General features: G+C 45.1%; 1 protein-coding gene across 2 annotated transcripts in view; it reads left to right on the top strand.

Moving 5' to 3' along the window:
• The window catches only part of LOC132581098 (gametocyte-specific factor 1-like), a 38,768-nt gene extending 12,278 nt beyond the window's left edge, over nucleotides 1-26,490 (top strand). Inside the window, exons 5-8 of one of the 2 annotated variants that reach the window (XM_060252150.1) lie at nucleotides 2,901-2,984; nucleotides 3,323-3,383; nucleotides 8,325-8,425; nucleotides 23,647-26,490. In XM_060252150.1, the coding sequence (XP_060108133.1) occupies nucleotides 2,901-2,984; nucleotides 3,323-3,383; nucleotides 8,325-8,425; nucleotides 23,647-23,660 (260 nt within the window). In that variant the 3' untranslated portion in view covers nucleotides 23,661-26,490. Of the gene's footprint in view, nucleotides 1-2,900; nucleotides 2,985-3,322; nucleotides 3,384-8,324; nucleotides 8,426-9,899; nucleotides 10,095-23,646 lie in introns of those variants that run through there. The other variant, XM_060252151.1, reaches the window with a different exon arrangement.
• Nucleotides 26,491-26,717: the final 227 nt, after the last annotated feature.

Here is a 26,717-nt window from a genome sequence, read left to right on the forward strand (position 1 = left end):
AATCAAGTCTAAGAAATCAAATCAGATTTTGGAAATTTATGTTTGTTGTATTGAATTTAAAAACACAGAACAAGAAAAATCTCTGATCACTTTCTAGAAACAATTTCCACAGTACTGTTCTTCCTCTGTCGATGGATAAACAAAAAAGTAGAAACCTGGCTAGAGTGGGGGCCTCAAACTTGGAAAGCCTATGAGCATTATAAAGACATCAAGACATAATAGCAATGATTAGAATCAATGGAGGGGGGTTTTTTAAGCTCTGGTATATTTACTTTGCTTATGTTTGAAAATCATGGTCTACCTTAATATTTATTATTCATTTTTCAATATTGTTTATAATAGATAATCAAACTTACGAATGCAAGGTCATTCAACTAATGAAGATGGAAGTCTTGATGTTTGCACTGTTTAGTTTTGAAATCTTGTCTTCCAGATTGATTGTAAAAGGTTTTCTACAACCGATGAAGATTCAATCCATAACAAGAGTATATCTGACATCCTGTCTGTTTCTTACAACACAATTCCATAGCAGTTTTTTTGCAATTGCAAGGATTTTAACACTTGTTATTGCAATTGTTAATGTGTGTAATTGCTGATGTTGTAAAAGAATATTTATTACTGTGATTATAATCATTGCTGTTGTGACACACGTTGATGTCTTCATAATTTTGTAATTACAACCAATTTTCATTTTTTTTTTGCAATTTTATAGTTGTAATGTGTTCTCTATACATGCACCTTTAATACCTTCTACACAAACAGTATTAGACCACTGGTACTTCGTATCTGCCACCTTTTTTTCCCCCCAGTTAAAGGATTCCTATTTTTTTGTTAGCTTTGTTTTTTAAGGTATATCAACAGAGGCATAAAGATGCCAGCCTCCAGGTGGGACCTGAGGATCCCCTGGAGTTACAGCTCACCTCCAGACTACAGAGATCAATTCTCCTCGAGAAAATGGATGTTTTGGAAGGTGGATTCTATGGAGCCATACCGCACAGAGGTCCCTGTTCTCCCCAGGATCATAAGAACATAAGAGAAGCCATGTTGGATCAGGCCAATGGCCCATCCAGTCAAACACTCTGGCCGTTTTCGCACTAGCGTTTGCTCCGGCGTAGCGCCCCATTTACCTCCGGATCTTCTCTTGGATTTCGCACATGTTGCTCCGGCGCTGCGGTTTGCTCCGGCGCTTCAGGGATTTTACGCCGGAGTATGTTTTTCAGCATGCTGCCGGAGTTTCCGAAAACCTCCGGATCCACTCAGCGGAGTTTGCTGTGCGAAATCCATCCACGCCGGATCGACTGCTTTGTGGGCGTCACCCTCTCCCTTTCCGTCCTCCCACCCCATCCACCCGCTTGGCCAATCATCAGCCTTTCGCGGCGCTTCCCCAAAGTGCCGGCACGGCCATTTTTTTTTTTAAAAACTTCACAGTTTTGCGTAATAGCGATATTTCGAAATTAACAAATAGAAAAAAAAAACCCTCCTGGAATAGCCTCAATTGCCACTTCAATTGGTTTCGTTAGAATTTTTTTTATTATTATTTACTTTAGTTGCGTTATTTCGCTGTTGCGTTACCTCGATAATGCGAAAACGACCATTGTTGGGGGGGGGAATCTAGTGCCGGTGCGGGCCAAAGCGTTCATGTGTGTGTGTTTTAAAAAGGGAATGCCTCCCTCAGCTGTGCCACCAGGATTTCTGGACCTGCACAAAATCGCCATGTATAAAATGGGAAGTTGGAGTCCTGCATTCTTCTCCCTGGCTACATTCCGCTCGGTTAGAAAATAGACGCGAGCTCGCTCTTCACACGCGCCACAGAAGGGGAAGGAGAGAATGGAGCGGGGGGGGGGAGCTCTGGCAGCAGGAATCAGTCAGGTCCCCGTTGCAAGCGGCAGCCGGGGAGGGGAAAGAGAGCGGAGGAAATTTGTGGGGGGGGATCTAGTGCTTCAGAATTTGGGGGGGGAATCTAGTGCTAGGATTCTCCACTGTGAATGCTTCCGTTAATACATAAAGGCCTGTGGAGGATTCTACAGCTGCAGCCAATCCATAAGCAGCAGCAGCACACGTGATGCGGTTTGTCCAAGAAAAGAAGGGGAGGGAACAGCTCGATGTTACGTTAGTATGTTAGTACGTCATTACGCAACCAGACTTGCGCTTAAAAAAAAAATGATTGACAGGGCATTGAACTCAAGTCGATGCCAGTGGGAAAACGATTTGAGCCGGGGCTTCAGGGAAGGCGACTCCGCAAAGAGTCACTAGTGGGAAAACGAGAAAAATGATCCGGACATAATTGCGCCGCGGAAAAAGGGGAGCAAACGCTAAGTGCGAAAACGGCCTCTGTGTCACACAATGGGAAAAAAAACCAAGTGTCATCAGGAGGTCCACCAGTGGGGCTAGAAGCCCTCCCACTGGTCAGGCCATGCCTGGAATACTATGTGCAGCTCTGGAGGGCTCCCTTCCAAAGGGATGTGAAGAGAATGAAGTGGGTGCAGAAGAGAGTGATGAAGATAATCAAAAGCCTGAAAATCAAGCCCTACAAGGAAAGGTTGAAGAAGAGGAGGTTAAGGGGGGCATGATTGCTGTCTTTAAGTATTTGAAGGGCTGTCGCTTAGAGGAGGGGCAGGAAGCTGTTTCTATTGGCAGCAGAGGATAGGATTCACAATAATGGGTTTAAATTACAGGCAGAGAGAAAACAGCCGGACATTAGGCATGAAAGACAATTTTCTACTGCAGTTGTTGCAAAAAGTGTTAAATGTGGTCCACACAGTGAATTCTTTAAAGAATTGGGCAATTAGAGTAGAGAATAGAAGCACCATTAACTCCAGCAAAACAACAGAGCACTTCCAAAGAATGCATGCACTGTGTAACAGCACCCTTCCTCACAAAACGTCTTTTATTTGTTCTAGGGAGTCAGTTGGGCCACTACAGAAAAGAACCCAATGTGGTGAGCATGTGGCAGTCTCCTCCATGTGAAGAAGACTGGGACAAAGGTGAGAGCCGTCTGGTTGGTCTTCCGACAGCCCTGCTGCCATCTCAAGAGCTCAGCCTCTCAAAACTATAATGTTTTGCCTGAAGATGTACTCCTACCTAACATATGTTCTTCTCCCATTCTTTTTCTTCCACCACCTGCACTGTGAAGAAAACGAAATGTTATCCATTTCAAGGTTATAAACTGTTACATGCCCTCAATTAATTTTCTGGTTTTACAGCCAATTCTCTCTGTTTTATTTTCCTCACCACACACAAAAAAAGCGAAGAGTTTATTTTCTGTTCTTCTGATTTATCATGCAAACAGTAGCTACACTAATGTGTTTGCTTGCCTTGGCAGATTTAGGAGACGAATCAAAGCCTGTCTTCATCTGGGGCGTAAGCCACTGCGAGACAAACAGGTAAAAAAAGAAAGAAAACTCTTGTACCTGGTGTTTGCTTTTCTTTTCCTTGTGCATACCCCTTATTATTGTGCAGAGAAGAGCTGTTCTCAAAAATTTTGTATTGGGGAGGCTTGCTGTAATTAATGTTACAAATTTCCCAAGACATAAACAGAACAAATAGGTTTTCTACTAGTAGCTTCTGCAGATCTAATGAGAAAAAAGAGCTTGTGCTGTGTGTTATACCAGCAGCTCCCAATCTTTTTGAGCCTGTGGGCACCTTTGGAATTCTGACATGGCATGGTGGGTGCAGTGACAAAATGCCTGCCATAGGCAGCGGATCCAGCTGCAAAATGATTGCCACAACTTAACTGCAGTAACACAATGTTCTTGTGCTGTGGTGGCCAGCTGCTGCCAAAACAAAAATCTACACAGCCAATCAAATCTCCAATAGTCAGGGCTTTTTTTGTAGCAGGAACTCCTTTGCACATTAGGCCACACACCCCTGATGTAGCCAGTCCTCCTGAAGACTTACAGTAGGCCCTGTACTAAGAGCTCTGTAAGCTCTTGGAGGACTGGCTACATCAGAGGGGTGTAGCCTAATATGCAAAGGAGTTCCCTTAAAAAAAAAAAAAGCTCTGCCAGTAGTGAATCAGAAGCCTTCCTAAAAATCCTTACTCCCATGGCACTACGTTGGGGATACTTGTCTCACATCTTTCTGTATTTTTTTAAAAAAACAGTGATGTACCATTCTAGCAGGATTAAAAAGAATTCTTTATATAATGTAAACATGGAACAGAGCAATCCACTCTTTTGGTGGAGGAGGTCATTCTGAGATGTGCATGGGAAAGGCAACCTCTCTGGAGACAGGATTTCTAGAGTCTGTTCTAGAATGTACAATGATCTTCCTAGGGATTTTAAAAGATGGTTGTTTTTGTCTTTCTTTCCCCCTCACCCTACTTATCTAGCTGGGGGTGGGAGGAGCGCTACCTGTCAAGCATTTTGTCCAGCCCACAAGCAGCATGAAGGTGCAAGTACCAAAGCTGTTCACTAAAAGTTGTTTCTTGTGTCTTCCCCAGTGGCTGATTTCACATGGCAGGGAGAACACTTATAGTGCAAGCCTAGGTATTTACTCAAAAGTAAACCCCAGTTTGGCCAATGGGGCCTTCAGCCACAGTTTAAAAAGGTAAAGGTAGTCCCCTGTGCAAACACCAGTCGTTTCCGACTCTGGAGTGACGTTGCTTTCATAATGTTTTCATGGCAGACTTTTTACGGGGTGGTTTGCCATTGCCTTCCCCAGTCATCTACACTTCTCCCCCCCAGCAAGCTGGGTACTCATTTCACTGACCTCAGAAGGATGGAAGGATGAGTCAGCTTCGAGCCAGCTATCTGAATCCAGCTTCCGCCGGGATCGAACTCAGGTTGTGAGCACAGCTTAGGACTGCAGTACTGCAGCTTTATCACTCTGCACCATGGGGCTTTTGACAGCCACATTGATCTTTTTTTTTTTTTTTAGTTCTACTGAAGCTGATCCTTTGACAATGGGAGACTCATCAACCGTTTAGTAAAACCACCAAAAACATAGTCAGAAAACTTGATACTGTTGATAACCAGCAAAGGCGCACAACCTGATAAGAACATAAGAGAAGCCATGTTGGATCAGGCCAATGGCCCATCCAGTCCAACACTCTGTATCACACAGTGGCCAAAATTTTTGTGTGTGTGTGTGTGTATACACACACACACACACACACTGTGGCTAATAGCCACTGATGGACCTCTGCTCCATATTTTTATCTAACCCCCTCTTGAAGCTGGCTATGCTTGTAGCCGCCACCACCTCCTGTGGCAGTGAATTCCACATCTTAATCACCCTTTGGGTGAAGAAGTACCTCCTTTTATCCGTTCTAACCTGACTGCTCAGCAATTTCATTGAATGCCCACGAGTTCTTGTATTGTGAGAAAGGGAGAAAAGTACTTCTTTCTCTACCTTCTCCATCCCATGCATAATCTTGTAAACCTCTATCATGTCACCCCGCAGTCGACGTTTCTCCAAGCTAAAGAGCCCCAAGTGTTTTAACCTTTCTTCATAGGGAGAGTGTTCCAAACCTTTAATCATTCTAGTTGCCCTTTTCTGGACTTTTTCCAATGCTATAATATCCTTTTTGAGGTGCGGTGACCAGAATTGTACACAGTATTCCAAATGAGACCGCACCATCGATTTATACAGGGGCATTATGATACTGGCTGATTTGTTTTCAGTTCTCTTCCTAATAATTCCCAGCATGGTGTTTGCCCTTTTTATTGCAATCGCAAACTGTCTTGACATTTTCAGTGAGTTATCTACCACGACCCCAAGATCTCTCTCTTGGTCAGTCTCTGCCAGTTCACACCCCATCAACTTATATTTGTAGCTGGGATTCTTGGCCCCAATGTGCGTTACTTTGCACTTGGTCACATTGAACATCATCTGCCATGTTGATGCCCACTCACCCAGCCTCAACATATCCTTTTGGAGTTCCTCACAATCCTCTCTGGTTCTTACCACCCTGAACAATTTAGTGTCATCTGCAAACTTGGCCACTTCACTGCCTACTCTCTACTCCAAATCATTTATGAACAAGTTAAAGATCATGGGACCCAGTACTGAGCCCTGCGGCACTCCATTGCTTACCGTCCTCCCCTGCGAAGACTGCCCATTTATACTCACTGTCTTTTTCCTATTAATTAGCCGGTTTTTGACTCTCGAGCTTACTAAAGAGCCTTTGATGAGGAATTTTATCAAAAGCTTTCTGGAAGTCAAGGTAAACAATATCTATCGGGTCTTCTTTGTCCACATGTTTGTTCACCCCCCAAAGAAATGTAACAGGTTAGTGAGGCAAGCTCTTCCTTTACAGAACCCATGCTGAGACTTCCTCAATAACTCGTGTTCATCAATGTGCCTACTCATTCTGTCCTTGATAATGGTTTCTACCAACTTTCCCGGTATTGAAGTCAGACTGACTGGCTTGTAGTTACCTGGATCTCCTCTGGAACCCTTTTTAAAAATGGGGGTGACATTTGATTAAAGTGTAGATTCAGCTTTATTCAGGAACTAACATACTTGATAGTGAAGAAAGACAAAGGCAGATTCCTAGCTGCATCACTAGCTGAGAGAAGGAGAGACACTGAGTGTGGAACTTCCAAGAAGAAGCAGGATTTCCCCTGAGAATAGCAATCTGGGGACAGACAAGGAATGACACTTAACAAGAGTGGAGGTGCTAAGCATGTCTGACTTCTTGCTGCCCCACCCCTGCACATGGTCTTCCCTCTTCTTTGTCCACCTGACACTGTCTTTTCCAATAGATTCCAATCCTAATTATGGACACCACTTATCTGTTTCTGAGAAACACTGACTTGGATACAAAAAGTGTAATAATTACCATTTAACAACATTATGCCAGGTTTCTATATATGTGAATGGTGTGCTAATCCGTTCTCTTCAGCTTTTATTCCCGGACCACTCCAGCCAGCCAACATTCACAAAATTTTAAAACAAATAAAATCAGAAATAAAGCAAAGTAACAGTTATCGTTAAGAAGAAATGCCATTTTAAGGTGCTGTAAGTGGGAATGAGACTTCGTTTTTGCTGCTGCAGCCTGACATAGTCGTTCTCTCTGGAATTTTCAAGTAACCATGATTGTGTTGCAGTGTTCGGTATTTGTGCAAACACTACAGCCAATTCAGCATTTTGGGCCAATCAAAAGACATACAACTGGTCCTCAAAGCAAGTATGAGCTTCCGTAAAAACTGATGGTTACAGGGTCCTTGCTGATTCCTAACATTTACCTGCTCCAGTGCCTAGTAAAAAAGTAAAAAGGTTATTCCTTAGACATTGGCTGTTGGTACTGAAGGTCTTAATAGCCTGTAGGAGGGAAATCCCTGTATGTGACCTTTTTTTAGCATCACCTCAATTGCAGTACCAAAAGACATCTGCCATTGGACTGCTCTTAAAAAGCACCATGGGGTTAGGTTTAATCATTCATGACCCATCGCAAATAGCTGCTTAACAACTGGGACTCTGTAGGCAATAGTGCTCAGAGTTGGAAATAATCTCACCACCTGCAAAGTGTAATCACAGTTTGAGGGCAGGAAATTAAATATCATGTCTGAGCCTTGTAAGACAAGGGCACTTCCTCCATATTATCTGTGGATGTGCAGTAAGTGTCTCTTATCCATGACCTACTTAATCCCATAATGATGACTTGGCTTGAACCCCGATTCAACCCTGTTTACTCTTCTAAACCGTGATACTTAGAGATGACCAGGCTTTTTCCCCTGTTTTTTGTGCCTTATCTTTGCACTTAACACACAGGCGTGTAATGCCAGATAATCAGTGTAATGGCTCAGCATCTCCTGTGATTTGAAAAACGCTTTCTCTTCCTCTCCCTCATAGCTCAGCTCTGAACTCACTGGTTACTCCTGGGCCCTTGAGAAATCACATAACTGTATATCCCAGCTGTGATAAGGGGCAAAAAACTAGCTTTAGCTTTCAGAGTCTCCCAGTATGACTTGGAAATAAGACAGTTTAAAATTAAGTAGTAGTAGATGCCACTAAAAAATCAGAGTGCAATTATGTTTCATGTGTGCTTGGAAAAAATGGGTTCCATAAGTGCAGTATGCACTATGAGACTTGAAGGTGCTTGAGGTTTGGTTTTCTTAATGGTTCGTATTTCTGTGAGCAGTGTTCCCTCTAAGCGGAGTTAGCATGAGCTAGCTCACAGATTTTTAGCCTCCAGCTCACACATTTTTGTCTTAGCTCAGGAAGGATGACCCCAAAACACACTAATTTATGCAGTAGCTCACAACTTTAATGTCAGTAGCTTACAAACTAGAATTTTTGCTCACAAGACTTGGAGGAAACATTGGTGGAGAGATGGAGAAACACTCCGAGGCACATTAATTTTTTGTTTTTATTCACAGTTTTGGATCAAACGCAACCATGGAACCGAAGAACCATCTGCCTTCAGGTCTGCGAGTCCCTAGGTCATTGCCACCTGTGCTACCATGGAAGAGCAATCCAGGTGGGTTCCTGTTTTTGTCTAAAGTGGCAGGACAAAGTTTGAGTCTGGTGGCACCTTTAAGACCAGCAAAGTTTAATTCTGGGTAGAAGGTTTTGTGTGCAAGATGCACAGTTCCTCAGATACACTAAAATAAATTTCCTCAAGCATTACATGAAGGTGGGAGATGTTAGTTGATAAAGGTAAAAAGGTAGTCCCCTGTGCAAACACAGAGTCATTACCGACCCATGGGGTGATGTCACATCATGATGTTTTATTGGCAGACTTTTTATGGGGTGGTTTGCCATTGCCTTTCCCAGTCATCTACCCCAACCTCAGAATGATGGAAGGCTGAGTCAACCTTGAGCCGGCTACCTGAACCCAGCTTCTGCTGGAATTGAACTTAAGGTCGTGAGCAGAGCTTGAACTTACCACTCTGTGTTAGTTGATAGGAAGGGCTAGTTTCTCTCTCTCTCTCTCTCTCGGCTTGGCTTCGCGAACGAAGATTTAAGAAGGGTGCAATAGTCCACGTTTGCTGCAGGCTCGCTGGTGGCTGACAAGACCAATGTGGGACAGGCAGGTCCGGCCACAGCGGCTGGGTTCTCTCTGCAAGCTTGGTCCACCACTCGTTCTGAATGTCTCGAAGCTTGCGCTGGAGGTTGCTACATGATAGGAAGGGCTAGTTAGTCAAGTTTTTATTCACAGACATTACCAACTGTGTTATTCCCATCTTAGCTGTACTTATGTATCTTGGACTCTAATCAGTTCTTCCTAGCAACTAAACCCCCACACTGAGGGCTTTTTTTGTAGCAGGAACTCCTTTGCATATTAGGCCACACTCACTGATGTAGTCAATCCTCCAAGAGTTTACAGGGTCTACTGTAAGCTCTAGGAGAATCAGCTACATCAGGGGTGTATGGCCTAATATGCAAAGGAGTTCCTGCTACAAAAAAAGCCCTGCCCACACTTATATGTAATGCTTAAGGAAATCTATTTTAATGTATCCAAGGAACTGTGCATCTACACACACTGAGTTCTGAGTTCTCACTTATACCCAGAATTAACTTAATTCTTCATGGAGGTGCCACTGAAATCAAACTCAGTTCTCACATCTTTTGTTAAACATTGTATTTGTATGCTAATTTGCTGCCATTCAAGTCTTACCAACTGCTTTAATCCAATCTCAGCTATACTTATCACCCAGTTATGCATCTCAACCCTAACTAGCTCTTCCCAGCACCTAACCCCGCCCACACCTATATGTAAGGTTTGAGGAAAACTTTCAGTGTCTCTGATGAAGTGTGCATGCACACAAAAGCTTATATCCAGAATTAAACATTGTGGGTCTTAAAAGGTGCCACTGGACTCAAACTTTGTTCCATGGAAAAGCAGTAGGTCTTGATTGTTATTGATTGATGTTTAGATACTCCTGTTGTACACATTACGATATGTAAGCTTAGATACCTTTCTTCTTTTGTTTTGTTTGTTGTCCCATTAGAAGGGCTATAGCAGCGAAGTCTGGTGCTGTTAGAAGTCCGACATCAGGGGGATAGCTCGGGAGCTACCTCAGAACGCGTCCGCCATGAGCCAGCGACGCTCCGCCCCCCCCAGATACCTTTAAAGTAATTCATTTTTTTTATTTTCTGTATTTGTGAATAGAAAATTCAATAAAAACTTTAGATCAGAAACAAAATTGCCTTTTCCTTCCCATACTTTACATTGTCATATGTGCACAAAACCCTGCCATTTTCATGCTGTGCACCAGCTCTTGTTAGAACCTCCGCCCTCAATTTTTTTTTTAAAAAATTAAATTACAGTTAGAGCATATGATGGTTGCAACAAAGACTAGGGCGAGCGTTCATTTGCTATTTGTTTGGGAGGGGCAACAGGGTGAGGGCTTCTAGTGTCCTGACCCCACTGATCGACCTCCTGATGGCATCTGTTTTTTGGGGGGGGGGGGTTGGCCACTGTGTGACACAGAGTGTTGGACTGGATGGGCCATTGGCCTGATCCAACATGGCTTCTCTTATGTTCTTATGTTATGCTGCTGTTCCTCAATACTGTTTAGTTCTGTTAGGAGAATTAATATGATCCAGGGCTCGTTTGCCACAGTTCATAGTTGCTGAGCATAGGTGGATGTGTCCAGTTATGCGTTTGCTAGTTGCCATGCTCCCATAACTGGTAGTTCGCTGCAGTAGTCAAAGGTAAGATATTGGCAGTATATAATCGCTTGTGGCAATTAGCTTGTTACACCACCACTGTTTTAACTTCTGCAAATGCAGCATGCTCCCCACTGATGCTGCCGTTCATTATTGGCAGTATACTGTGAGCGGTGATCTTGTTTTTTTGTTTTATGTACTTTTACCATGTCTGTCTTCTGATGGGGACCCGAAGCAGCTTATATCATTCTGCTCTCCTCCATTTTTTAGCCTCACTGCAGCCTCCTTGTGAGGTATTTTAGGCTGGGAGTACATGACTGACCCAAGGTTACTCAGCAGGCTTCCATGGCAGAGTGGCAATTTGGCCTGGGTCTGCCAGAGACCTAGTCCAGCATTGTAATCACAGCGCCATACTAGTTCTTTCCGAAAGCTCTTTTCCTGGCTGTCATGTGTATATGACCACCTGGTCCTTGTACAGTAACGTTTAAATGTCCAAAAATATTTCCCACTTCAAGAAGAACAACTTTAGCTTCACATCTGCCATTTGACTGAAGGGTATAGAATTAACACTTTGAACTAGCCCTGGCTTTGGAGCTTGGGAATGTGTGTCCTGCTATAACTCTGTGCAGGCTTAACTGAATAAGCTTGTATGTTTCCTTCAGTGTTACCCCTTGATCAGTCACAAAGCCCTGGCTTGCTTTGACTCCCTGTTCTCTTGTTCTCCATATTCAGTCCTCTGTCAGGTTGTAGAGGAAGGATCTGCTCAGAATCATAAACATACAGTACTTACTCCATGCTCCTTGACAGAAACCCTAGTTCATGCTTGCCGGGAAGATGGGCAGCTACCCTTGGTCGTCTGGTGACCAGACTTGTGGAAGTCTGCTTGCAGCCATTACAGCCTTCTTCTCTCTGACTCTTCTGTTGTACATTTTTCACCTTCCTCTCAGTCCACTTCTTAAATTCTTACTCTGACTTCCTGAACATTCCTGTATCCAGCATTGAGCCTTCTGTGGCTTTCTGTCTTTCTTTATATCCCCAAATATCTCTATCCTGGAACTTACTCCTCCAGCTCTACCACTCTCTCACCTACACTAAAGGTCTTATGGTTGTAAAGGGCAAGACCCTTTCTGCTCTTGCTGCTGCTTATTTCCAGAATTCCTTCTGGAACATCTGTATCAAATCTGAACAGAATCAGCACAGTATACAGGTTAATTGTCAGACTAGGATCTGGGAAACCCAGTTGGAATCCCCGCTCTGCCTTGGAAGCCTGCTGCGTGATCTTGGGCATACTCTTTGCCTAACCTGCATCACTTCATTGTGCTGAGTGCCAAGGAGCTGAGGCCCTTGCATAGTTCCTTGTTCTTTCAAACACTGGTTCAGTCTTGGTTTTCTGCCTGGCCGCAAACTGAGTTGAAAAGTTTAAGTGGGGACATAACTGTTGCTGGGAAGATTCCGTAAAGCTGACCTCATGATTAGATAACAGCCAGGTGCAAGGAGGGAAGCTTCTATCTCTTACTCCCTTCCAAGGATGAAACCAGGATGCCATGGTAACCAGTGAGCCACGTTCCATTCAACTTAGACATCATGATTCTCACCAGTGGGAAATGGTCGGACTAGTCTGCAGATAGTTCCCCACATTTCATCCTTAGGGCCACATGCTTAGTAACTGGTCATATCAGCACTGCCATCATGAGCCAAGGTTCTGATTGCTTTACGGGCCCAAAACATGTTGGGTCCTTTAATCTTAGCCATTAGCCTTTTCAATTAGCAATTAACAACCGGCAATGCATGAGCAGTCTCTTGTTCCTTGGTTTTGGATGTGTTATTTGAAACCTTGTTTGACAGGGGTCAGACACTCTTGCCTGTGCAGACTCTGGAGAGTGTTGGACTTTGCTTGCTGAGCGGCTTTGGAATAGTGACATCTTGCAACTCAAATCTTGTTCTGAGCCATTGTCTTACTGCATAGTTAGTATCTCATAATTAGCTTTATGTTTTTTGATTCCTCACTGCTTATTCTCTTTTGAAATGTTCTTGCACACTTTTAATAAATTTATTTTTAATTATATTTGTGGGTTTCTTGAGGGTTGAGACTTCCGTCCCAATTTCAGTTCCTACACCAAGCACTTGCCTTCCAGCTTAACTGTTTTGTGGAAACTCGTTTCTTCAAGTGTCTGACCTTGCAGGGCTGACTTTCTTGTTTAATCCTGGGAAGGTTAGAAGCTTGGAACCCCGTGGCGCAGAGTGATAAAGCTGCAGTACTGCAGCCTGAGCTCTCTGCTCACGACCTGAGTTCGGTCCCGGCAGAAACTGGGTTCAGGTAGCCGGCTCAAGGTTGACAGCCTCCCATCCTTCCGAGGTGGGTAAAATGAGTCCCCAGCTTGCTGGGGGAAAGTAGATGACTGGGGAAGGCAATGGCAAACCACCCGTAAAAACGTCTGCCGTGAAAATGTCGTGAGGTGACATCACCTCAGAGTCGGAACCCCGTGGCGCAGAGTGGTAAAGCTGCAGTACTTGCAGCCTGAGCTCTCTGCTCACGACCTGAGTTCGGTCCCGGCAGAAACTGGGTTCAGGTAGCCGGCTCAAGGTTGACAGCCTTCCATCCTTCCGAGGTAGGTAAAATGAGTCCCCAGCTTGCTGGGGGGAAAGTAGATGACTGGGGAAGGCAATGGCAAACCACCCGTAAAAACGTCTGCCGTGAAAATGTTGTGAGGTGACATCACCTCAGAGTCGGAAACGACTGATGCTCGCACAGGGGACTACTTTTACCTTTTTAGGCCAGGCACTCGCCTACCATCTTAACTGTTTTGTGAAAACTCATGTCTTCAAGCATCCGACCATGCAGGGCTGACTTTCTTGTTTAGTCCCGGGAAGGTTAGAAGCTTGCCTCTTGGCTTCTGACTGTTGGGATAGTAAAAGGGGGTGGTGGCAGCTTACAAGACTGGTTTGTGAAGGTTCACATTGCCAGGGTTTTGTGATTTTGTGTTCTGCAGCCCCATAATGCAAACAGCCTTGGACTAGGGGGTTGTGACAGTGAGGATAAAATGGAGAGGAGAATGACGTAAGCTGCTTTGGAGAGAAAGGTGAGATATAAGTAAAGTAAATAGGACGATCTGAAAAAGATGATTAAACTTCTTAAGGTATGTTGGGAGTATATAGGTGGGACACTAGAAGAACCAACAATGCTAAGAGAAGTTAGGCAAAGATTTTTTTGAGACTGAAGTGCTTCTTAAAGATGCCGAAAGGGAAATGATAGAGGTGAGCCATTGCCAAGAATGCAAGTGCAAACCATGTGCAGATTTAGGCCAAGAATTCAAGAGTGAACCGTGCACAGATTTATGTCAATGCATTTTAAAAACAAAAACTGGAAGTTCCTGAATACGTTTACCATTTACTGTGTACTGGTTGTTAATAAACAACTCACAGCAAGCAGTGTTTGGGCTGGTGAAGCTCTATGGTGGTATGATGTCAGTCTGTGACATTAAGTTGTGTACTTTTAGTTAGGCAAACTGAATGTCTTCCTCTTTATTGATCCCTTGCTCTGAATGTTGTTGGTTGGTTCTGCAATTGTAAAAATGGCAGACCCCCTGGCCCATGTTCCCTCTAAGCTGCAGAGTCTTGTGAGCAAAAATTCTACTTTGTGAGCTATTGGCATTAAAGTTGTGAGCTCCTGCATAACTTAGTGTACTCTGGGGTCATCCTTCCTGAGCTAAGACAAAAATGTGTGAGCTGGAGGCTAAAAATCTGTGAGCTAGCTCATGCTAATTCAGCTTAGTGGGAACACTGCCCCTGGCCTATGTGAGGCCATCTCTTCTGTGAGACTTCTGATGTAACTCCTTATTCTTCATCCCCTTCTGAAACTCATGACATGAAAGTAGGTTTGTATTTTTCCCTTGTTCTCTCTTCTTGGTTTTTTTCCCCCTCTCCCTTTCTTTTGTTGAAATTTTGACTGTAATCTCCCCTGGCCAGGTGGCCCTGCATCACATGACTTAATGTTGTTTTTGTGCATACTGCCAGTGCTTTATCATGGCAAAAGGAACAAATTTTGCTGGCCTCTCATTTTGTTCAACTCTAATGTCTCTGGACAAGAGAGGGCACTGTTTTGCCTCTGCCTTTCCCGCCAGCAGCTGCCTTGGCTTGAACTGAAATACCAGTTGAGCATGGCTTTGTCTGCAAGCATAAATAGTCTCTGGCGTTTAACTCTGCCTGAAACAGTTGCAGGGTTTTGCGGTATTAAAACCTCCAGTTTTAAATTAGGTGGGGAGTTCTGTGGCTAACAGCTGCACCGAGGTTGGTTTGCAAAGGCTCTTTAGATCTTGTGTGCTGGTGCAGTTGGGAATGAGTTTGCATGGAGTTTATTCTTGTCTTGGGTGGGGAGCACAGAAAAATAACTTGCACTCGGCCTTCTTTCTCTTGCTTGGCCTATCTTTGAGGTGACAGAATACCTTTCCCCTCTCCCAGGATTATGAAATGTTATGAGAATTCTTTCTAGGCTTCTGTTTCTGGCCTTCAGCTTCTTTTCTGTGGGATATGCTCATGTAACTTTAATGCGAAACTTAATTGGTATGGAATTGGCTCCCGAAAGACTAGTTGCAGAAGCTAAAGCTGGTGGTAGCATTGCTGTAATGTCCTGCGATGGCTTAGTAAGCTTTTCCCCCTTCTGTGCCAGGATTCCATCCATACAAAAAAAAGAGGGAACCATTATTTCGTATGTGTGTGTCTTAAAATGACTCCCTTGAATTTCCATCCTCTTCAGGAAAGCCCCTTGGGATTGTATATTGGGTTGGTTCTGACTTTTGGAAAATCCTGCTTTTGTGCCTAGGGATACAACTAGAAATGTTACCTTTTGTGTTAGCCAGAAAGTAGTTCCCTTTGGACGGATACGGTTCTTAACAGTGCAACAAAATGAACTCTGCTGCTAGTTCTTATTAGTGTCTGCGGAGTTCAGGTACCCCTATTAGAATCTGCAATGATCTGTATTGTATTGGAGTTGTGATGGCAAAACAAATCTGTCAGGGTGTTTGTAGCTCATCTTTTTTTGTGGGAGAGGAAATTTTCTTTTTTGTTTTACTAACATCTATCAGTACAAATGGACAGAGCCCAATGGTGCAGAGTGGTAAGCTGCAGTATTGCAGTCCAAGCTCTGCTCACGACCTGAGTTCGATCCCATCAGAAGCCGGGTTCAGGTAGCCAGCTCAAAGTTGACTCAGCCTTCCATCCTTCCAAGGTCGGTAAAATGAGTACCCAGCTTGCTTGGGGGTAAAGCGTAGATGACTGGGGAAGGCAATGGCAAACCACCCCATTAAAAGTCTTTTGTAAAAACGTCGTGATGTGACATCACCCCAGAGTCAGAAACGACTGGTGGTTGCATAGGCAGCCATGCAGCAGCTGAATAAAAGGGACTAGAACTTGTGACTAGGGCTGGTGCCAGGTTTGGAGATGCTCTGGGGTAGAGTGCCTGCTACCAGGCCTCCCTTCTTGTCTGCCTACCCACATACCCCATATGCCCTCTTTGGTGACCTCCCACTACCTGCGGTTACAACTGCCCATACCACCTGCATGCCCATTCCCCTGATAGTGCTGGTGAGTGGGTGCAACTGGGAGTACTATTACTATAACCACTAGGACACTTTTGCTGGTTGCATCACCTGTATGCCCTTCCCTGGCAGTGCCAAATGCCTGGGATCATGGGTGACAAAGCACGGGTAGGCAGGCAAAGAACTTGACTGTGAATGTCAGCAGTTGTGGGCCCCACCAGAAACCCTGGGCCTTGGCAGCTGCCCCAACTCAGTATATTCTGACACATGCCCTGCATGTAAATTACTAAAATCATAGGAGAAAGTCTGCCTGGAGCATGCAATACTGGAGGCCAAATGAGTGTCTCCCAGACAGACATTTCATGAAATAGGGAGCTACCACCAACAAGGCCCTGTCTTTGGATGCCTTCAGCTTCATTTCCGAAGGCAGATATATCTGGAACAGAGCGCCTCAGTGGATCGCTTAAAAACAGGAAACATGGGGACCAGGGAATTGTAAAGTTCTGTAAGTGGGAAAACAAAACCACACACTGAATTGTAGCTGTTAATCACTGTAGATGAGATTTAAATATATAGGCCCCTGGGACAGCAGTTGCTTTAGGGAAGGTCCTGAAGACTGAGGAGAAGAAATGTAAGAAAACAAATGTGTGAAGGGTGTTCAGAGGCAAGGTAGTTACAAGTGACATGCAGGAGCTAAAAACAAGGAATCTTGATGGGAAAGGAGCAGAAGAGAAAAGGATCTGTAATCTAACCTGCCAGTTATGTGATCAGTGCTTTCTACCATAAATCAGGATACCTTTATTTAGTTATGGGAACAGTTAGCAATCCAGTTGCATGCATCGTCTTTGTAACTTGCACGTAGCCAGTGCTCAGCATGCCTCTGCGTACTTGGTATGCATCTGGCATCACTCTTATTTACAGGTGGTTGCTGATGTAAATCACCACCGACAAGCTATTGCTGTAGTACAGAGATAAGCCCTTAACTGCCACCCAGTAGCCGGCAGACCCAGGAGCATCTGTTTATTCCTTCCAGCAGGAATGATGCACAATTTGGTCAAACGCTTTCTCCCTCGCTAGCTCAAAATACTTCTCATCTTTCCTTAGAGCATTTAACCCCCATGAGTCTGTGAGAAGGGTAGAGTGTGGTTTTGTCTGAAGCTCAGTCCCAGAACCTCTGGTGGCAGGGCTGCAAAATAGCTGTATGAGAGCTCTTTAGAAAGAGCAGACTGAGAATTTGAACCATGATCTCCAGAGTCCCAGATCCTAAACTGCCATGCTGACTGCTGCAGCATACTGGCTCTAGAGGGAAGTCAAGATCCACATGATGTTAAAAGGTACCGAATCAACGTATGAACAAGGAGAAACCAACAAGATAAATCTGCCCAAAGCCTTGGAGATGATTTCTTCAATGTCTGGACATCACCCTTCTTAGACTGGGGGGGCCCAGGAAGCAAGGCCTCTGACAAAAAACTGCAGTTGTCGGGCAGGTTGATATAGGAGCTGATCGTCCCTTGATTCCCAGGACCTATATGCCTTTAACCAGCACTTTGAATTGTGCCTTAAAGCAAATAGGCAGCTCATCCAGATGTTCTTTTAAGACTGCCTACCCACATGCCCCATATGCCCTCTGTGGTCTTGCTCCAGTCTTCTTGTGGCCTTATGTATCAACTGACACTTCAAATGATCTTTAGAAAGCCCACATAGCATACATTACAGCCATCCAGTCTGGTGGTGAACAGAACTTGCCTAATTGAGGCCAGATCTTGCTTGGCTAGGAATGGCTGGACAGGGCCAAATTAACAATTAGGCCAAGTAGGCACTGGCCTATGGGTCCCCCTGCCTTTAGGGGCCCTGGGCTGGCTTCTCCCCCCAATTTCCCCCCTGCTTGCAGCCTTCCCAGCTTGCACGTGCAGCCAGCAACTAAGCTGCTCTTTGCCCAGCTTGCCTGGTGTGGCTGATGCTGGCATCATCGCTAAGTTTGCCTCTCTCTGCCTCTCCCCCGCAGCTTTGTCAAAGGGGCTTTTGAGAAGGTGCCTGCAGGCTGCAGCAGGGACCACAAGCAGTGGGGTGGGTCACTCCAACTCTGAGATAATTTGCAAGGGGGCCCCTGAGATTTTGACTGCCTAGGGGCCTCCACAGGGTTTAATCTGGCCCTGCAGCTGGAGCAAGGCACAGATTCTGTCCCTTCATCAGTCAGACCTCAAGCTGCAGTCTTGCGCTTCCTTCCCCATGGAGAACAAGCTGGCTCATTTATTCCTGGTGAGCTGCTTTGCTGCCAATAGCCCCTTAGTTTCATATGGATAATGGTGGTGCTCCATCTAGTTTCTCACCACCTCTAACTGCCAGTTCAGACTCTGTTGCTAAAGAGGAATAGAGCTGTGTGTTGCTATTATGCTGATGGCAACTCACAGCAGGCCTCTATCTAGACAACCTCTTGCCATGGCTTTTTCATGAAACTGTAATAAAACATTAGAAATGAGAGGGAGCCTGGAAGGGATCCTCTGTGCCCAGGGTAGGAACAGCTGTTTCGCAGCACATCCGAATTCTTATCTTGGCCAACCAGGTCAAAAGGATACTTCATAGTGTCAGAAATTACCGAGAGAGTCAGCATGGCCTGCGGTTTCCAGTCTGCCTCCTGGCAAAAGGGGCAGTCAACTCAGTTTCAGTTCTGAAACCAGACTGCAATGAATCAAGGTACCCACGTCATCCAAGGGAATCTGGTCCTCTGCAGCTAGCCAGCCAGCCCCTTTCCCCCTCTTGAGCACCTTGCTAGACAAGGGAATGCTTCCCAGTGGCCCAGTCACCTAAATCATTTCAGTTCAGGAGGGAGCCTGCTGACTTCAAGGTGCTCAGAACCACCCCTTCCCATAACAAAGCATTAACTCTTTGTTATCGAGAGCCAGTTTGATGTAGTGGTTAAGTGCGTGGATTTTGCCATTGCTGCTTAGAACATCCTTTTTTAGAGAGACTCCATTAAGGAAGCAGAAATAAGAGAAACTCTAGGATAGCTTCCTTCTAGGACTTCCTAAGTAAGATCCACCAGCTTGGTGTAGTGGTTAAGTCTGCGGACTCTTATTTGGGAGAACTGGGTTTGATTCCCCACTCCTCCACTTGCAGCTGCTGGAATGGCCTTGGGGTAGCCATAGCTATCACAGGAGTTGTCCTTGAAAGGGCAGCTGCTGTGAGAGCCCTCTCAGCCCCACCCACCTCACAGGGTGTCTGTTGTGGGGGGGAGAAGATTTAAGAGATTGTAAGCCGCTCTGAGTCTCTGATTCAGGGAGAAGGGCGGGGTATAAATCTGCAGTTCTCCTTCTTCTTAACTATATGGGAATAGGCAGTCCTCCACTGGCTAGAAATAATAAGCCCTGATGGACAAGACAGAGCATAGAGAGGGCAGGGCACCCCTGTCCAAACACAGTGATGATGGAAACGAGAGAGAACTTTTACTCTTTTCCAGGGTGCATTGTCACTAGTGCTTGAAGAGGTATGGCCTACCTTCTCAGTGGCAAATCTTAGGGGTCCCCCCAGCATGGTATTCATGGGTGCCATGCCTGCAGTCACCTTTTTCCTGGCACCTGCCAAGTGTGTTTAGAATACGGGTGGGGCTTTTGTCCAGCAAGTCTTCTAATTGGCCATTGGAGATGTGATTGGCTCTGGAGGTTTTTAAAAACAATGCTTTGACAGCAACTGCCACCTCAGCACAAGTGCCTTGACTTGGGTGACTGAAGGCAAGCTGAGGCAACCATTTGGAAGCTGGCTACATCTACTGCAGCAGCCGGTTTATAGCGCCCACCATGCTGTGACAAAATTCCAAGGGTGCCCACAGGCTTTAAGGGGTTCAGTAGATCAGTAACCTTTATTGGCATGATAGCCAACATAACAAGGAACCAATCTATCCAGCAAATGGCAGTTTGCAAATACATTAATCGCCTCCTAGATGCTAAACAGATGCTGATCAATCTTGTCCATCGTCACTTGTTACTTTTAATTGGTGTGGGGAGAGTGAATTCCTGCCTTGAGGAGGGTGAGAAGACCTTTGGATGTTTCCATCTTTCTCCCATTGGAGGAAGTCCAACGGGAGTCTCTCACCACCCCATTGGAGGAAGGTGGTGGATCTTAGGAAGAAGACCGCAGATTTTATACCCCATCCTTCTCTCTGAATCAGAAACTCAGAGCAGCTTACAATCTGCTATATCTTCTCCCCCCACAACAGACACCCTGTGAGGTGGGTGGGGCTGAGAGGGCTCTCACAGCAGCTGCCCTTTCAAGGACAACTCCTGCGATAGCTATGGCTACCCCAAGGCCATTCCAGCAGCTGCAAGTGGAGGAGTGAGGAATCGAACCCGGTTCTCCCAGATAAGAGTCCGCAGACTTAACCACTACACCAAGCTGGTGGATCTTACTTAGGAAGTCCTAGAAGAAAGATATCCTAGAGTTTCTCTTATTTCTGCTTCCTTAATTGAAGTCTCTCTAAAAAAGGATGTTCTAAGCAGCAATAGCAAAATGCATTCTATAGTAACAGCCTTATAAGCAGACATTTTGAGGAAGGTTGGACTCTCCTGCAACACAGCAAACCATGTTCCAGGAGCATGTGTGTTCTGCTTAACAAGTGTTCACATGTTAATGCATCATGGGGTCTTGGTGGCTCCTTAAAAGTCCTAACATTTATTGCGGCCTTATGTTTGTGGCCTGGGGGCCATTTCATCAGATGCAGAGGTGAAAAGAAATGATGAATTGTCGAAAGACAATCAAGATGTAAGAGGCAGGACCTACGGTCTACGCAAACTTTCCTGAATGGGGTACAGGGTTAACACCAGCATTGTTGATATCAATTGCAGAGCAAAGTGCTATAAATGCAAGTGAGGGTGTGGAATACAAGAGGGGTGCTTTAGTGGCCCTGACCTGGATAGCCCAGGCTAGTCCCAACTCTTCAGATCTCAGAAGCTAAGCAGCGTTGGGACTGGCTAGTATTTGGATGGGAGACCTCCAGGCGAGACCAGGGTGGTGGTGACATGGAGACAGGCAATGGCATTGGCAAACGACCTCTGAACATACCTGACCTTGAAAATCCCATGGGAGTCGCCATAAGTCAGCTGTGACTTTATGGCACTTTCCACCCCCACCACCCTTTGGCAAAATGGACAGAGAAATTTCCCTCCTGCCTTTTAGGTTGTATGGATATACATAAAAGGGAGTCTTGAAAGGGGAAGGAAAGTAACGCTGGGCATAAACCGGTAACCTGTTTCCTTGGGAGCACTAAAACGCTGTAGGAAGATTGATCTCAAGCTGGGCAAATGGGTGAAATTGAAAATCAGCTGGGTCTCTTTGTTGACTGTCAGGTTTCTTTTCTAATGCACTGCTAGTGTTGAGGTGGTTTTAAAGTGCAGTTCAATTAATCTTGCTGGTGAGAGAGAGAAAGAGGCGTGTGTGTGTGCAAGCCGCCATCCCCTTTAATGTGCACAGAGCCAGAATACTGGAATAGAGTAAAGGGAAGGTCGTGCAGCCTGCGTGGAGGCAATCAATCAGATAAGGAAGCATATAAGCGGCTGGGCTGGATTGAGTCAGGGTTGCCGCCACAGAGCTGGCTCTGTGCTTTTGAAATGCCTCATTAAGCACTGTGTTTTCAGAACAGCAGCCCAAACTCTTTTTTCCCCCCTTTCTTTTTTCCTGTTAATCCGTCTAATTGAAGCCATGTAAAGATGATTGCTTAGTGGGAGTTCTGCATATCAAAACCGGTTCATGTTCTTTAGGCAAGAACAGGATGTGCTGACGCTCTTGATGTATTCAGTTGCCCTTGAAGCATTAGATGGCTATTCAGTACTAACAAGTGGGGGACCTACAAGAACTTGTAGGGGGCGTATCGGTTTCTCCTCCCCCACTGTTTCCTTTTTCCCTTCCCTAAAAGTCCCCATAGCAACTTCCCTTTTCCTGCTTTCTCCTCTCCTTCCCACCTACCCATCTCCCTTTATTTTCTCCCTACCTTCAGCTTTCCCACCTCCTAGCAGACTCTCCCGTGAGGACATTCATTGCTTAAAGCTACAGGTGCTGCTTCTGTCGTTTTGCATGGTTTTAACACCCCCTTTTTTTAACATGCGGATTTTTCCGTAATCCTGGTGCTTTTCTTAGGTTTGTAGGCAGATATGTCTTGTCTGTTCATAGCCCTCATATCTGTATGAAGATATGAATATATGAAGCTGCTTTCTACTGAATCAGACCCTCAATCCATCAAAGTCAGTATTGTCTACTCAGACTGGCAGCAGCTCTCCGGGTCTCAAGCTGAGGTTTTTCACGCCTACTTGCCTGGACCCTTTTTAGTTGGAGATGTCAGGGATTGAACCTGGGACCTTCTGCTTACCAAGCAGATGCTCTACCACTGAGCCACTGTCCCTCCCTAAGTATCCATAGATATGGCCATTAGGGGTGTACAGTTTTTTTTGTTTTTGAACTGGTGTTTTTTCGTTCAGGTCTACTGGATAAAAAAAATATATGGTATTTCCAAAAAACTCAGATCCCAATACCAGTACAGTGGTTGAATCCAGGATTTTTCAGACATCTCTAATTTTTTGGGGGGCCCACTAGACCCAAGAAGAAAAATGCCAGTTAAAAAAAAACAAAAACAGCCTGATCCTGGGTCTGGCTTGGCTTCTGCTGCAGCCTGATTTAAACTGTGCTGCAGAAAGAAACCAACCCCAGGATCTGGATACCATGGGGATATCATGCCCTGCAGCAGGCATCTCTTGCCTGAGATGGTTTCTTCTGCAGTCCGATTTAAACTGCTCCTGGTGGTAGGCAGATCCTGGCTGGGGCAGGTTTTTCTGCAAGCCAGTTAAAACCGCACTGCAGGAGAAGACCACCCCAGGATCTGCTGTGCCATGGCTAGTGGATTGCACCCCATGGCACAGCAGATCTTGGGAATGGTTTCTCTGGAGCTAAACAGGCTGCAAAAGGTTGCCCCCCCCCCCCCGGCATACCTGATCCTCTCAGGCTATCTTTTGCAGTCCCTTTAAACATTAAAGGGACTGCAGTAGAAGCCTAACAAACAGCTGAGAGATGGGAAGAGTTTGCTACTGCCGCTGCCATTTTTAGGATATACTGGTGATTCCCAAATATATCCAAGACTTTTTCAGTAATTTTTGTTTGTTTTCTCAAGAAAATACAGATTTGGGAAGCCGAAATATACCTGAAAATTACAGTTGTAAGATAATTTCCCAGGTATACTTTTGGTACTGTTATATCCAAATGCAAGCCCCTAGTGGCCATGTTGAGATTAGATATACTGATAAAGGGTGGCATGATTCTATGTCCTGTTAGTCTGTGCTTTGTAATAACAGAAACAGTAGTTTCTGAGTGTGCTTAGACTTCCAGTTCCAGTTGTTGAGGAAGTCTCTTTAGGATACTGCTAGCTGAACAATGTGGCAAAGTTCAGAGATAATGGCATGCACATTAATGAGTTGTAAATGCTTCTGCTTGATACTTTCCTTTTCCTTTGCACATGGATAATCATGGCTGCTGGTCTGCTGTCTAAAACTGTTTGCTTTTAATTTAATTGCAGGTGCAGGAAACTGAAGGCCACAGACAAGAACTGTCTGCTCCAGTGCCACTATCAAAAGCTCATTATACACCCTTTGAAGGATTAGAGAGCCAGCGAAGAGACTCCAGACTAAACTGTGCTCCTGTTTGGGTTGGCTGGCGTAAACAACCTCTGAAAGCTTAGAATTCTCAATTTAGGATTTAATTTAGCATTAACATAGTTAACGAGTGTGTTACTGAAGGAGCGTTGTGCACTAGGAATTTCTTCTTTTAAAAGCCTGTTGAATCAAAAGAGGCCTTAACAGATGAAGAGCAGGGGGAATTCTGCCTTCTGTGAAAATTGTTACTGTTTGAGACCAGGATCCAGAAGGCATCCTTTATGGGGAGGGGCAATTGGCTTCTTTGCAGATGGAGAACAGGTGCTGGAGCTGTGAGTTGCATTTAAAATAGTTGTGGCTTTTTCCCCCTGGTTTTATGTTGTTCAAGATTTGCCTACTACAGGAATGGCCAGGCCAGCTCAAAGCAGGCAGCTTCTTTCACAGTGGTAGCGGCAAACAGCACACAGGAGCCTTCAGGAGCACATCAACAGCCTTTTGACCTCACTTGGCTTGCTGTCTCCATCGGCAAACCCTGTTCCTTTTCCTCCCCTAGCTGCATCACTGCAGAACAGCAGGCATGACCCTCGCACCTAGATTCAAGAGGCTGCCCCCCTCCAAACCCTGCCTTTCTTATTTTCGTTGCCAATTCACACTGTCAGTCCATAATATAGATTGGAAGGGAGACTGAAGAAAACCCTTTAAAGGGCTAAAAGGGAAGCACTGTCTTGGAAGGGTCGCTTAACTCTGCCGCCCCTCCAGGAGTGGTGATAGAGGGGAGCAGGGCTTTTTTTGTGGCAGGAACTCTTTTGCATATTAGGCCACACATCGCTAATGTGGCCAACCCTCTAAGAGCTTACAGGGCTACATTGGCTACATCAGGGGTGCATGGCCTAGTAGGCAAAGGAGTTCTTGATACAAAAAAAAAGCCCTGGAGGAGAGCTTATTCATGGACACAGACTAGGGCTGCTAAGCCCCCTGTCTGGGCGGGGGTTCCCCTACCCAGGAGCTTCCCAACCCACAGGCCCACTCTGGGCCGGAGGGGGGAACCTCCCCCTACGTTGCCAGCACGATGATGTCACCCAGAAGTGACGCTATCGCACAAGCGACATCACGCAGCAGCCACTCTAGGTGTTTCCCAGAAAACTCTATGGTTTTCTCAGAAACACCTAGAGCGGCTGCTCGCGACATCCCCCACTCCAGAACACCGGGGACTTGGCAACCCTAACATAGACACATGCTCACACACACCACTCCGCAGATTCCCCTTTAAACTGGAGAAAAACAGGCTGGGGGGGGGGTGTTTCTGGATTAAAGGGGAGAGTCGTAGGAATATCATGCGCCATGTTGAGAATGAAAATGACGTGGATATTTTCGCCCCTTGAGTCCTGATGGCTTCTTGTTTTCCAAGCAGGGAAAATTCAGTGTGTGGAAGTAACCATAGATGAGGGTCATCCATGTCTAACTAAGCCTTTAGTCCCTATTGTGCTGCTATCCTTTAAGCAGCACTCTTAACTGAAGAATCTTGATTGTGAGTGCAGTCTGAGAGAGCCTATCTCTGTGCTTGAAATGGGGTCTTGAGCAGGCTGAAGCATGACTGGAGGTACTATTGAGGCTGCTCTATCTATCCCCAACGGCGTCTTTGATTCCAGCAGCTGGAGAAGAGGGTTAGAAATCCTGTACAGCTGGCGATGTCCGTGCCAACAAAAAATAGCATTTTCCTCTTACTAATCTGGCCTCAACTGCTTCATTAGGGCCGAGGGTGAAAGCCTCTTTTGGCATAGCAAGGAGGGACTGGAAGCACTTCACTGCTGGTTTTGAAGAAGTGGTTTCAGTTTTCCAGGGCAAGCCCATGTGGGAAATTGGTATAAGCTACCAAGACAAGCTGACCAGGCATCCATGTTCACAGACTCCAGATAACACCAGGTATCAGAGGTGAGGTGAGCAGCCCAGATGTCTTCAGTCCATTTCCTGTTATCCATAAAGAGTTAACAGGAACCAGTCTTCTGCTGTTTGCTGTCAGAGTTCACTCATCTTTCCCCTTTCATTAGCACCTAGCAGATGTTAGATGGATAACCATAAAGCTAAAGCGCTGGGTTTGGATTTGGTTTTTTGAGATGTTGCAGTGCTAAATGCCCAGCCGTGCTTTCGATCCTCCAGTATGTCTGACAAGCTGATAGTTCCTTTAACCTAGGAAAGTTATGGGATCTGTTACGTCTGTGGAAGGGGAGTCTTTCAGTAATGATGGGGTGGGAGGTGGTTGCTTTTGAAAAAATTTAACCTCTACCTCAGATGGTTTGGTGGCCTCTAAATGCTTCCCTTGAGCACTTTCTTTTTTAGCAAGCTGTTTTCTGTTGGCATGAGAATTCCAGACACTGAAGTGGTTCCATTGATTTCCAATGAACAATTAAATTTGTCCTCTTTTCTGGACTCTGTTTCTATCAAAACTCACCTTTAACTTCAGTTTAAAGCAGAGTTATTAATTTAGTTGGTAACCTGAGTTGTGTTGCTGAGTATTGTTCAAAAAGAGCAATTTACAATTAACACTTCCTTATTCTTCCGCCCATTCCTCGCTGATGGTTATCTTAGATGCAAGTCCATACTTTTCTGTCTGTTGGCGCAGATGTTCTTGCAAGGTTACCTAGAATCCCTAGGGCATTTATTTCCTGCAGAAGGGAAAAGAAACTCAGAGAACAGCTGCATGTTTTAGTTCAGCTCCATGTAGTTACTGTGACTGTTTGAAGTAAAAATTTTAGATTTTGTTGACTAGAGTCCCTAGCCTTTTTTTTTTTTCTTTTGTCAATTCTTTGGGATTTGTTACGAAATAACAAAGCTTCCATACTTTTTTCGTTTGTTTGTTCTGGTTATATTATCATTTTCTAAGGGCCAAGTTAGAGACTGATTTGTAAAAAGCATGCAGCCTCCACTCTCGAGCACCTTTGAAGAAAGTCTGCTCTGCAGAACTGCTCTGTCCTTGTAATATGCAGAGTGGCAGCTG

The sequence above is a fragment of the Heteronotia binoei genome, chromosome 13 (assembly GCF_032191835.1).
Source record: "Heteronotia binoei isolate CCM8104 ecotype False Entrance Well chromosome 13, APGP_CSIRO_Hbin_v1, whole genome shotgun sequence".
Taxonomy (NCBI): domain Eukaryota; kingdom Metazoa; phylum Chordata; class Lepidosauria; order Squamata; family Gekkonidae; genus Heteronotia; species Heteronotia binoei.